General features: G+C 44.9%; 1 protein-coding gene across 4 annotated transcripts; it reads left to right on the top strand.

Moving 5' to 3' along the window:
• Window positions 1-4370: 4370 nt before the first annotated feature.
• LOC541931 (histone deacetylase HDA101) lies at window positions 4371-11365 on the top strand. Of its 4 annotated transcripts, none has more exons than XM_008679553.3 (7): window positions 4371-5153; window positions 6249-6689; window positions 9076-9306; window positions 10353-10444; window positions 10559-10619; window positions 10709-10786; window positions 10920-11365. In XM_008679553.3, the coding sequence occupies exons 1-7, from the start codon at window positions 4611-4613 to the stop codon at window positions 11022-11024; spliced, it is 1551 nt and encodes a 516-aa protein (XP_008677775.1). In that variant the 5' UTR covers window positions 4371-4610; the 3' UTR covers window positions 11025-11365. The 4 variants fall into 4 exon arrangements, with proteins under 4 accessions (XP_008677775.1, XP_035823013.1, XP_035823012.1 ...); NM_001111594.2 differs by having other exon boundaries at window positions 4477-5153; window positions 10917-11343; XM_035967120.1 differs by lacking the exon at window positions 6249-6689 and having other exon boundaries at window positions 4385-5153.
• Window positions 11366-11744: the final 379 nt, after the last annotated feature.

The raw sequence follows: 11744 nt of genomic DNA, 5'->3' as shown, positions 1-11744 counted from the left end.
AGGCATGTGTGACGCTCGTTGGGGAAGAGAGATGACTTGTTGAAGGCAGTGGCGGCGAGTCCTTCATTGTCGGAGTCGGAGGAGGAGCAATCCGAATCCCACTCCTTTCCGATATGTGCCTCGCCCTTGGCCTTCTTGTAATGCTTCTTCTTTTCCCTCTTGCTCCCGTGTTCCTGGTCACTTTCATTATCGGGACAGTTAGCAATAAAATGACCAAGCTTACCGCATTTGAAGCATGAGCGCTTCTCCTTTGTCTTGGTCTTGCTTGGCTGTCCCTTGCGACCTTTAAGCGCTGTCTTGAAGCGCTTAATGATGAGGGCCATCTCCTCATTATTTAGCCCGGCCGCCTCAACTTGCGCCACCTTGCTTGGTAGCGCCTCCTTGCTCCTTGTTGCCTTGAGAGAAATGGGTTGAGGCTCATGGATTGGACCATTCAATGCGTCGTCCACGTACCTTGCCTCCTTGATCATCATTCGCCCGCTTACAAATTTTCCAAGAACTTCTTCGGGCGACATCTTGGTGTACCTAGGATTTTCACGAATATTGTTCACCAAATGAGGATCAAGAACGGTAAATGACCTTAGCATTAGGCGGACGACGTCGTGGTCCGTCCATCGCGTGCTTCCGTAGCTCCTTATTTTGTTGATAAGGGTCTTCAGCCTGTTGTAAGTTTGGGTTGGCTCTTCTCCTCTTATCATTGCGAATCGTCCAAGCTCGCCCTCCACCAACTCCATTTTAGTGAGCATGGTGATGTCGTTCCCCTCGTGAGAGATTTTGAGGGTGTCCCATATCTGCTTGGCGTTGTCCAAGCCGCTCACCTTATTGTACTCTTCCCTGCACAAAGATGCTAATAGAACAGTAGTAGCTTGTGCATTTCTATGGATTTGTTCATTTATAAGCATAGGGCTATCCGAGCTATCAAATTTCATTCCATTCTCTACAATCTCCCATATGCTTGGATGGAGAGAGAATAAGTGACTACGCATTTTGTGACTCCAAAATCCGTAGTCTTCCCCATCGAAGTGTGGAGGTTTGCCAAGAGGAATGGAAAGCAAATGCGAATTCGAACTATGTGGAATACGAGAATAATCAAATGAAAAGTTCGAATTGACCGTCTTCCTGTAGTCGTTGTCGTCGTCCTTTTGGGAAGAGGTAGACTCATCGCTATCGTCGTAGTAGACGATCTCCTTGATGCGCCTTGTCTTCTTCTTCTTCCTGTCTTTGCGCTTGTGGCCCGAGCCCGAGTCATTGGACTTGTCATCCCTTGGCTCGTTGACGAAGGACTCCTTCTCCTTGTCGTTGATCACGATTCCCTTCCCCTTAGGATCCATCTCTTCGGGCGATTAGTCCCTTCTTGAAGAGAACGGCTCCGATACCAATTGAGAGCACCTAGAGGGGGGGTGAATAGGTGATCCTGTAAAAACTTAAACTTATAGCCACAAAAACTTGTTAAGTGTTAGCACAATGATTGCCAAGTGGCTAGAAAGGAGTCTCAGCAAAACACAATACCACAAGAGATCAAACACAAAGATGACACAGTGGTTTATCCCGTGGTTTGGCCAAGACCAACGCTTGCCTACTCCACGTTGTGGCGTCCCAACGGACGAGGGTTGCAATCAACCCCTCTCAAGCGGTCAAAGACCAACTTGAATACCACGGTGTTTTGATTTGCCTTTCAATATCCCGTTTGCGAGGAATCTCCACAACTTGGAGCCTCTCGCCCTTACACTTAAGATTCACAAAGAAATACGGAGTAAGGGAGAAACTAGCAACGCACACAAGACTCAAAATCAGAGCAACAGCACGCACACAAGTCGCAACAAGAGCTCGCAACACAACTCAATGAGTCCACAACTCAACAAGAGCTCTAGATGCTATCACAATGAACCAAATGCGTGGAATCGATGTCTTGGTGCTTAGGAATGTTGTAGGAATGCTTGGTGTACTCCTCCATGCGCCTAGGGGTCCCTTTTATAGCCCCAAGGCAGCTAGGAGCCGTTGAGAACAAATCTGGAAGGCCATCCTTGCCTTCTGTCATCGGGCGCACCGGACAGTCCGGTGCACACCGGACAGTGTCCGGTGCCCGATTCCTTTCCTTAAATGGCGAAGCCGACCGTTGCAGATCTGGGAGCCGTTGGCGCACCGGACATGTTCGGTGCACACCGGACAGTCCGGTGCCCCCTTCCGACCGTTGGCTCGGCCACGTGTCGCGCACGGATTCCGCGGCCGACCGTTGGCCCGGCCGACCATTGGTGCACCGGACAGTCCGGTGCACACCGGACAGTCCGGTGAATTTTAGCCGTACGCCGTTAGCAAATTCCCGAGAGCGGCTTCTTCGGCCGAGGCAGCCTGGCGCACCGGACACTGTCCGGTGCACCACCGGACAGTCCGGTGCTCCAGACCGAAACAGCCTCTTGGCTGAACACAGCCAACTCTCCTCTTTTCTTCTTCTTCCTGTTTCTGATACTTAGACAAGTATATTAGTACATAAAACCAATGTACTAAGACTTAGAAACATACCTTAGCTCTTGATTTGCACTTTGTCCATCCATGGGCATAGATTCACATTTAAGCACCTGTGTTGGCACTCAATCACCAAAATACTTAGAAATGGCCCAAGGGCACATTTCCCTTTCAGCAACTGGCTAGTTAAAGAATAATTTTGGATTCATGACAATGGGAGAGAAAATATGAAAGGAGAAGAAATTTGTGATTTATGGGGACTAGGCAAATTTATATGTTTTAATGTGCAAGTTTGATTGCATAATACGTCATGAGCATCACGATTATCTTTATGGCACTTTGCACTCCACAAATGCTATGATATAGAAATGTCCCAACACTTTGACTTAAATATGTGCATTTGGCATTTGATCCTAAAATATATATTCCTCATAATGCACATATTTAGGGGAGCACTCTATATCATAGGATTCAAAATATTGTTTTTTGAAGACAAGGATACTTTCCATTTGATAGGACCAGAAACCAGTTGTGTGCTATACCGATTGGAGAATTAGGGTATATCTGAAACCTCTAAAACAATCAATAAATCAGCTAACAAATTATTAGTTGGAACTGACTAAGGTCTGTTTTGGAATTATAGAGCTAATAGTTAGATAATAAAATTAGCTATAAAGATTTTAAACACTCAACTAATCGTTAGCTAATTCACAACCAACAATTAATTCATTAGCTGGTTTAACTCAGCTAATAATTTGTTAGCTAACTAACTATAAGCTTTATTGGTTTAAATAGGGCCTAAATATTAGGTGATGGCTAAATATTAGCTAAGAATTGTTTGTTTTTATTGCCTCACATTCCAAATACAAGTTGTAGTATCTAAACTCACACACAACACACGTAAGACTCACACCACTATACACACCTGCCTATGAGCTTAGAGCTACAACCTATACCTAATGAAACACACAACTAAGGGATACTGAAGGCATCACCCCCTTTGAGCTTAGAGCTACAACCTATACCTAATGGAACACACAACTAAGGGATACCAAAGGCGTCCTCCTACGATGACGGGCACATTTCTCTGACTATTATGGTACATCTGCACAGGAGGCAAAGAGCGAAAATCCCTTAATGTGGGAAATCCTAGACGAGCAGCGCTTGAACATAGAACCTACCACCCCACAATTGGGAGGCGGACCAACCAGGCTACAGCCTGGTCCCCGAGAATTATTTGTTGGTTGAACTTATTGTGTCACGCTGGCTATGTTGAAAGAATAAAGGGCAATACTTCATTTTGCCAAATTTTAACTAATTTTAGCTACTCTAACCTAGCTAATGAACTAATTATTACTAGTACAATGCTCGTGTGTTACGACAATACACTAATCATAAATGATGATATAATGTAACAGTTGTACGATATGAGGGTCTTGTGACGACAATACACTAATCATCCAAAAATATAAATTTTAGAAAGTGAACTCTTCCCAGAAAATAAATTTTAAATGAAGTGGACATACGACTTTATCAAATATTAAACTACATATACTTCACCTTATCTTAGTCAAAAAGCAAGAAATACTGTGCAGCATGTGACTTCGTGTCGTATTGAGATTATATGTTTTTTCATGGTTCATATAAAAATAACGATCTTCTAATTATTAGACAAAACATGGGAAAACAAGTTTATTCTACACGCATTGCATGTACGTAAACTCATGCTTCAAAGGAAATAAGAAAAGTTGAAAGTCTAGTAACAACTAGCTAATGCTTTAAATATGCTATTTTAAACCTTTAAAATTAATATTACGTGTCACTAAATCTTTAATATATCTCTACACGTTCCAAATAGAACTTTAATAGACCCCTCTTTCTCCTACCGAATCTTCAATTTTTCATTTGCCGTCGCCTACTTTGTTATCTGTTTCGAGTCTCTTCTTCTACTTTCTCCCGTCCCGTTCATTTATTTATATATAAATAAATTCTGCTAAGCTCTGCTCTGCTTCTCGCCCTACCATCGCCTGACCGACGCGCCCGTTTTCTCCTGAAAACAGAAGGCTCCGGCCTCCGGCATCCGCCAAAAAGGGGAAAAAAGGAGAGATAACACACACACACACAAACCCCAATCCCCTGCGGCGGCGATGGACCCGTCATCGGCGGGCTCCGGCGGCAACTCCCTCCCGTCCGTCGGCCCCGACGGGCAGAAGCGGCGCGTGTGCTACTTCTACGACCCGGATGTGGGCAACTACTACTACGGGCAGGGCCATCCGATGAAGCCGCACCGCATCCGGATGACGCACTCGCTGCTGGCGCGCTACGGCCTCCTCAACCAGATGCAGGTGTACCGCCCCAACCCGGCCCGCGACCGCGACCTCTGCCGCTTCCACGCCGACGACTACATCAACTTCCTGCGCTCCGTCACGCCGGAAACGCAGCAGGACCAGATCCGCCTGCTCAAGCGCTTCAACGTCGGCGAGGACTGCCCCGTCTTCGACGGCCTCTACAGCTTCTGCCAGACCTATGCGGGCGCCTCCGTCGGCGGGGCCGTCAAGCTCAACCACGGCCATGACATCGCAATCAACTGGTCGGGGGGCCTGCACCACGCCAAGAAGTGCGAGGCGTCGGGCTTCTGCTACGTCAATGACATCGTGCTCGCCATACTCGAGCTGCTCAAGCATCACGAGGTGATGATCATGGCTCCTCAACTGTATTCCCTTGGTTTGTTATGGCTGGTTCGATTAATTAGGTGTTTTGGTTGAACACGTTTCCATGTAGTTATGCAATAGTGGGTAATTTTTCGAAGTTGCTAGCTGTTGCTGGTGTGTCCAATTCTATATTTATTTGGTGATGGGTATGCGTACGATTTCGGGTAGATTAGGTCTACTTGGTGCTGGGTGTGTGTATGGTTTGTGGTAGATTAGGGGTGTGTTTGGTTCAACTTGTGAAACCTGCTTCTACTTTTAAAAAGCAGATCTGAACCAAAGGGATTCACAAAATTTGCTTTGGTTAAGCTTACGAAAACTGCATCTGTTTTTAAAAAGCAGAAACTAAACCAAAAAGGGTCACCAAATCTGCATTTTTTTTAAAAAACAGTCTTTTTCTAGTATAGATTTAGAAGCAAGTTCTCCCCTGCTTTTCTATGTTTCCAACCTACACAAAATTTAACCACCTGTGACTGGGTTACACAAATTACGTCATAGGTTGTTAGCCGTTGGCCACCGGAATCCACCGAAATTGTCGTGAAATTGTTGTGTTCGGCCCCCAGCTTCTCCCTCTCCAGCGCGCAGGCGTCTTCGACCTACATCTTCTCCCTTTCCCAACCTCTGCTCAAGCTAGGGCTTGGGCCGCCTGACCAGGGGCGCGGCTCAGCGTGTCGATGGTGTCTCCTTGTCGTTGTCGACTCCTCTGTGCTTGAGCGTGCCTCCTTTCCCTCCTGTTCAACCAACACCCCTCCTTTGCCTCTCCACACAAACTAAACAGCTTAAACCAAATGACTTTTAAATTTCCACTGCAGCCAGGTCACAGTAGCCTTTTCACGGCAGATAGCTCACAATAGCTTCTTCACGGCAGACAGCTCACAATAGCTTTTTCACGGCAGACAGCTCATAGTAGATTTTTCACAGCAGACAGCTCACAATAGCTTTTTTTCACAGCAGATACAGATAGCTGAACCAAACACATAAAAGTAGATATAACAACTTTCTTCCACTTCCATGGTCACCAGTTTTGATTAAATCACTCCTAGTTATTTTGATGTGCTAACATGTGATGCTTTGCAGAGAGTTCTGTATGTCGATATCGATATCCACCATGGTGATGGAGTGGAGGAGGCTTTCTACACAACAGATAGGGTTATGACTGTCTCGTTCCACAAGTTTGGTGATTATTTCCCAGGAACAGGGGATATCCGTGACATTGGGCACTCAAAAGGGAAGTACTACTCCCTGAATGTCCCTCTAGATGATGGGATTGATGATGAAAGCTACCAGTCCCTTTTTAAGCCAATCATGGGCAAAGTTATGGAGGTTTTCCGCCCTGGTGCAGTTGTGCTTCAGTGTGGTGCTGATTCCTTGTCTGGGGATAGGTTGGGCTGCTTCAACCTCTCAATCAAAGGTCATGCGGAATGTGTTAGGTATATGAGGTCTTTCAACGTTCCATTGTTGCTCCTTGGTGGTGGTGGATATACCATAAGAAATGTTGCACGCTGTTGGTGTTATGAGGTATGATGATCTAAGTAGAAGTTAACTTTCTTGAATCCTTATGACTTGTACTGCAGTTGTCAACATGAGTTGGTTAAGCTAACTGTCAGGGCCTAAGGAGGCCCACGAAGGGGCTGCGACATCAGCAACCATGGGCCCTCCATGGAAGATTAGATAAGGATAGTTAGAGATAAGATTAGAATATTAGTTGAGATTATTTAGATTATCTAGAAATGTTATCAGTTAGTTTGTTGAGAGTTTTTAGGAGAGTTTTAAGGAGATAAGGATCTCTAGCTAGACAGGGGCGGTCACCCGGCCTATTTATATAATCAATGGATGAGAAATAAAGTAGGCAAGAGTTAGAAGGGAGAAACCCTCTTGCTCGACCGTGGGCAGAGGCCCCCGACCGATGTTCTTGTCCATCGATACCCCTCTCCAATCCCTCACTGATCTTGCGACCATAACATCTGGTATCAGATAGCTTGGGTTTCGATCCGATCCCATGGCTTCTGCTGCCAATTTCGCGGCGGCGTCCTGGCAACCGGCGTCTCTATCTCCATGGGCTGCACCGCATGCCACCTTTGTCACGCCATCCTGGCAACCAACGTCCCCATCTCTATGGGCAGCATCGCCTGCCAATTTTGTCAACACATCCTGGACGTCGGTGCGCCCATCTTCACGGACAATGCCAAATTTCGTCACATCATCTTCGTTGACGGTGTCTCCGTCCCCATGGACGGCGCCACTTGGGGCAGCCATGGCTCAACAATCACCAGCTCCATCGATGGGGGACTTGTGGACTAACATAAGGGCTGATCTCGCAAAAATGCAAGACTCGCTCCGGATGGTTGAGCAGGGGCTGCTGCAAATCAAGGCAGCAGTGCAACATGAACAACAATAGCTGGCGTTGTCCGCACGACTCCAGACGTCGGCGGCTGTGGGCATACATGCTGTTGCTCGTGGCTTCCTTGCACGACGGAGAGTGCGAGAGATGCGCCGGTAGATGCTCGAGGCAGCCATGGTGACGGTTGATCGCGGCACACGAGGGCGCGACCTCACCCTGTTGGCTGGCCATCAGCAGCGGCACCAAGCTGCTATCTCCAAGTGCGAGCATGATACGTGTCTCGTGGGCGACGAACTTCAACTCTACGACAACGACAGTAGGGAAGGCACTCCCCTCGTTATCGGTAAGGGACAGGGTACACTGTTTAGCGCCACCACATTCCGCTACCGACCGCCACGAGGGCGCCTCCGCTGGTTATTGTTGCGACCTATTCCAGGTGCCCGTCCATGTGCTCCCCACTCCCCTTTCGTCCAGATGGCGTCCATGGGATCTAGGTGGTTGCACACGTGCAAGTCAAATGCGCGGAGGGTGTCTGACTTATGGGGTAAAAAAAAATCAGATTCGGAATAATAAAATAAGCCGAGATGTAAAAGGTTTGTCTTCTAGGTGTCTGGTTTTGGGTCAAGTAGACTCGGTGTTTGAGCACCTGTCATGCTGCAGCTCGAGGACGAGTTGCTTGTCCAGGAGGGGTGTAGTGTCAGGGCCTAAGAGGCCCACGGAGGGGCTGCGACAGCAGCAACCATGGGCCCTCCAAGGAAGATTAGATAAGGATAGTTAGGGATAAGATTAGAAGATTAGTTGAGATTATTTAGGAGATTAGTTGAGATTATCTAGGAAGGTTATGAGTTAGTTTGTTGAGAGTTTTTAGGAGAGTTTTAAGGAGATAAAGATCTCTAGCTAGATAGGACCGGCCAGCCGGCCTATTTATATAATCAATGGATGAGAAATAAAGTCGGCAAGAATTAGAAGGGAGAAACCCTCCTCTTGCTCGACCGTGGGCAGAAGCCCCCGGCCGACGTTCTTGCCCGTCGAATCGTCGATACCCCTCTCCAATCCCTCACCGATCTAGCGACCATAACACTAATACTTGTTTATTGATGATTTGAAATGTGAGCTAGAACGTGCTAGAACCTGATGGGATTGTATGTTTTACTTCAGTCTGCACTTACTGTTAACAATTTCGTTCATAGAATACCAATGGCCCTGGTTTTGACTTTTGAGCTATACATGTAATACATGATTTAGGATGTTAGCGTATTCTCTTGCTGGAATGCATATGTTAAAGAGTATAGATGTGTATGAGCATACTGAATAACATAACTCCTTGTGTTCCTCAAATTATATTGGGGATTAGCAGAAGTGCTTTGTTAGTCGAACTTAAGTAGATTATTAGTAGATACAGAAAACAAATTAACTGACAGATCACTTTCCTGGTGTACCAAGGGCACTATCTTAAAAAAATTAGATTGCAGATGTTAGAATGGAATATATTTGCCCTTCTGAGTTTTATGCTGCCTGTTTTTTGCTTCATCCATTTCATCCCTAAAAAAATATATTGTCCAGACTGGAGTTGCTCTTGGCCAAGAGCCTGAAGACAAGATGCCTGTTAATGAGTACTATGAATACTTCGGTCCAGATTACACTCTTCATGTTGCACCAAGTAACATGGAGAACAAAAATACACGACAACAACTGGATGATATACGATCTAAACTTCTGGATAATCTTTCAAAACTTCGACATGCTCCTAGTGTCCACTTTCAAGAGAGAGTTCCTGACACAGAAATACCTGAGGTGAGCAACTGAGCATCCTGTTATAACCAGTAAGACAATCGTGTGTCCCTTCACTAGTGCTAGCTGTGTTTTCCATTTATTTTAAAATTCTCGGTAGCTTTATCTCTACCTGATGCAGATTCGGAAAAGCAAATTGGTAGTGATTCCTATATTTAGACATTATACTAGTTCTTGTATGCTTTAAATATCAGTAGCCGGAATTAGATCCTAACTGCCTAGTACTGATTGGACAGCCTTCAGTACCTGGTAAAACTGTGGTGAGCACCTGTTCCTTGTATTACGTCTTATAGATCTGCTTTTAGAACATTGTTCTTTTCTTGTCAACCAAGGCTGGGAGGATGGTAGAAGCTTGTGCCTTTTTTGTACTACAAATACAAATGAACTAGTGTCCATTGTCGTTTAACATTGCCTTGCTCTATGTAGTAAATTTACCTGTTGATACAATGGACATGTTATGTGTTTCAACGCTGTGATATACATGCATGTGCTATACTTCTCAGCAGAGGTGGCATGGCAAGATAGTACACACGTTCCATCCCCCCCCCCCCCCCCCCCCCCCCAATTTTTCATGGATTTCATCTTGTTTGATATTCAGTTACATTTGAATTATTCGTGTACCAGACACTGTTATAGTTTTCCACAGAATATTCATTAGTTTGAAGCACTTTTTGATGCTATTATTCTTCAAGCTTTCTATTGTGCTCCATGGCCTTAATCAGTCTGAATATTAGGTCAATAAAATGTTATCATGCTGAATTGATCATATATAATTTATGCCAACATGAACAAAAACCGGATGAGATCGTTATGTTATCATGCTGAACTAAACATATATCATTTATGCCAACATGAACAAAAACTGGATGAGATCATTTATTTTAGTTCGTTTTATCTTCCAAGTCTTCAACTATCTACATAAAGTGATTGGAAGCTATCAGAAATGTAACTTCACAAATGATCTTTAGTGTCGGTTGAATTTGCCCTGGTATTCTATTGGAAATGATTAGTCAAAACCTGATTGTTTTTTGGACATGTTTGGTGTACAGCAAGATGAAGATCAAGATGATCCAGATGAACGACATGATCCTGACTCTGATATGGAAGTGGATGACCACAAGGCTGTGGAAGAGTCATCGAGGTCTCTCTTCCCCTTCCCTCTCACGCTGTCCCCTTCCCTCTCTGAGCAACAGTACTCATTAGGTTTTGGGTTTTATTTTTCATCCTGATGTGTGCTCCTCGTCAATTTCTGTAGGAGGAGCATTCTAGGTATAAAAATCAAGAGAGAATTTGGTGAAAATGCGACCAGAGTACAGGTATTTTTATTTTCTTGTGCACTTCTATTTTCTCTACTAATGTGATTATCTGCTGAAATAGACATTCTTATTGATTTTATATTGTGCAGGATGGTGGCAGGGTTGCATCTGAACATAGAGGACTGGAACCCATGGCAGAAGACATTGGTTCCTCCAAGCAAGCTCCTGTAAGTGCATTCATTTGTATTCACTAATATAATACCACATGGAGGAACTCGAGGGGTGCATGCTATCAACACTACGACTGTCCAACTAACCAGAACGATCTTTTTCTCTTCATGGTGCTGGGAACTGTAGCAGGCAGATGCCAGTGCAATGGCCATCGATGAACCAAGCAATGTCAAGAATGAACCTGAGAGCTCAACTAAATTGCAAGGCCAAGCAGCTGCGTACCACAAGCCATAGCTGCGACCATCAAGAGTTGCTGGGTTTCTGCTAGGCAACTTCCTGCTTGATTTGGACAGTCCAGAAAACAGAAGTGAATCCGCAATACGTCCCTGCCATTTCAAATTTGACTTGGTTACACCTATCTGTGACAATGTTAATGTAATGAGATCCCATGGCACTAGTGAAGTTCCCAGGTGTCCACCTGGGATTGCTTGCGGTTGAGAGAGACGATAGTCTGATGACCCATGTATACATGAAGCCCATGATCTCAGTTGTACAGTCATTAGCCAATACAAATATGCAGTGGACTAAAGGGTGATTCATTGCGTGTTCTTAATGGTTTTGTGTCCTGACTCGTCCTTTTTTTTGTGCGGAAGCAAGGTAGGCAGTTGCTGTGCCGCAAATTTGCCGAGTTTGTAGAATGCTGATGCAAATACATGCGCTATCTGCCTGTTTGTTGATAGTCTGCTGGGGGTGGGGAGGAAGGTTGGCTGTCGCTTTGCGTGCTGTTTGATCACGGTGCTGCTATTATGCGGGCGGCTGAATTTTCCAGTTTTGGGCTAGTTTAGCTACTCTACTTTCCTAATTGATTATTATTTTCTTAAGAAATGAACTAATTTGTTTTGGGAAAATAGAAATCTCTTGAAAATATAGGGTTGTCAAACTATCTATTTTTTAAGGGATCTTCATTTTTAAGAGAAAATAAACTAATATTTCTTTGAAAATAGAAACTCCTTA

This window comes from Zea mays, chromosome 4, assembly GCF_902167145.1.
Source record: "Zea mays cultivar B73 chromosome 4, Zm-B73-REFERENCE-NAM-5.0, whole genome shotgun sequence".
NCBI lineage: Eukaryota > Viridiplantae > Streptophyta > Magnoliopsida > Poales > Poaceae > Zea > Zea mays.
This window is presented reverse-complemented; position numbering and strand designations above follow the sequence as displayed.

What these genes read in the sequence shown, in the direction of transcription:
- LOC541931 (NM_001111594.2), top strand. Translation starts at nt 4,611, where the DNA reads ATGGACCCGTCATCGGCGGGCTCCGGCGGCAACTCCCTCCCGTCCGTC. An exon ending in CTGACACAGAAATACCTGAG is followed by an intron (nt 9,307 to 10,352) that starts GTGAGCAACTGA and finishes TTTGGTGTACAG; the next exon opens with CAAGATGAAGATCAAGATGA. An exon ending in GCTGTGGAAGAGTCATCGAG is followed by an intron (nt 10,445 to 10,558) that starts GTCTCTCTTCCC and finishes CAATTTCTGTAG; the next exon opens with GAGGAGCATTCTAGGTATAA.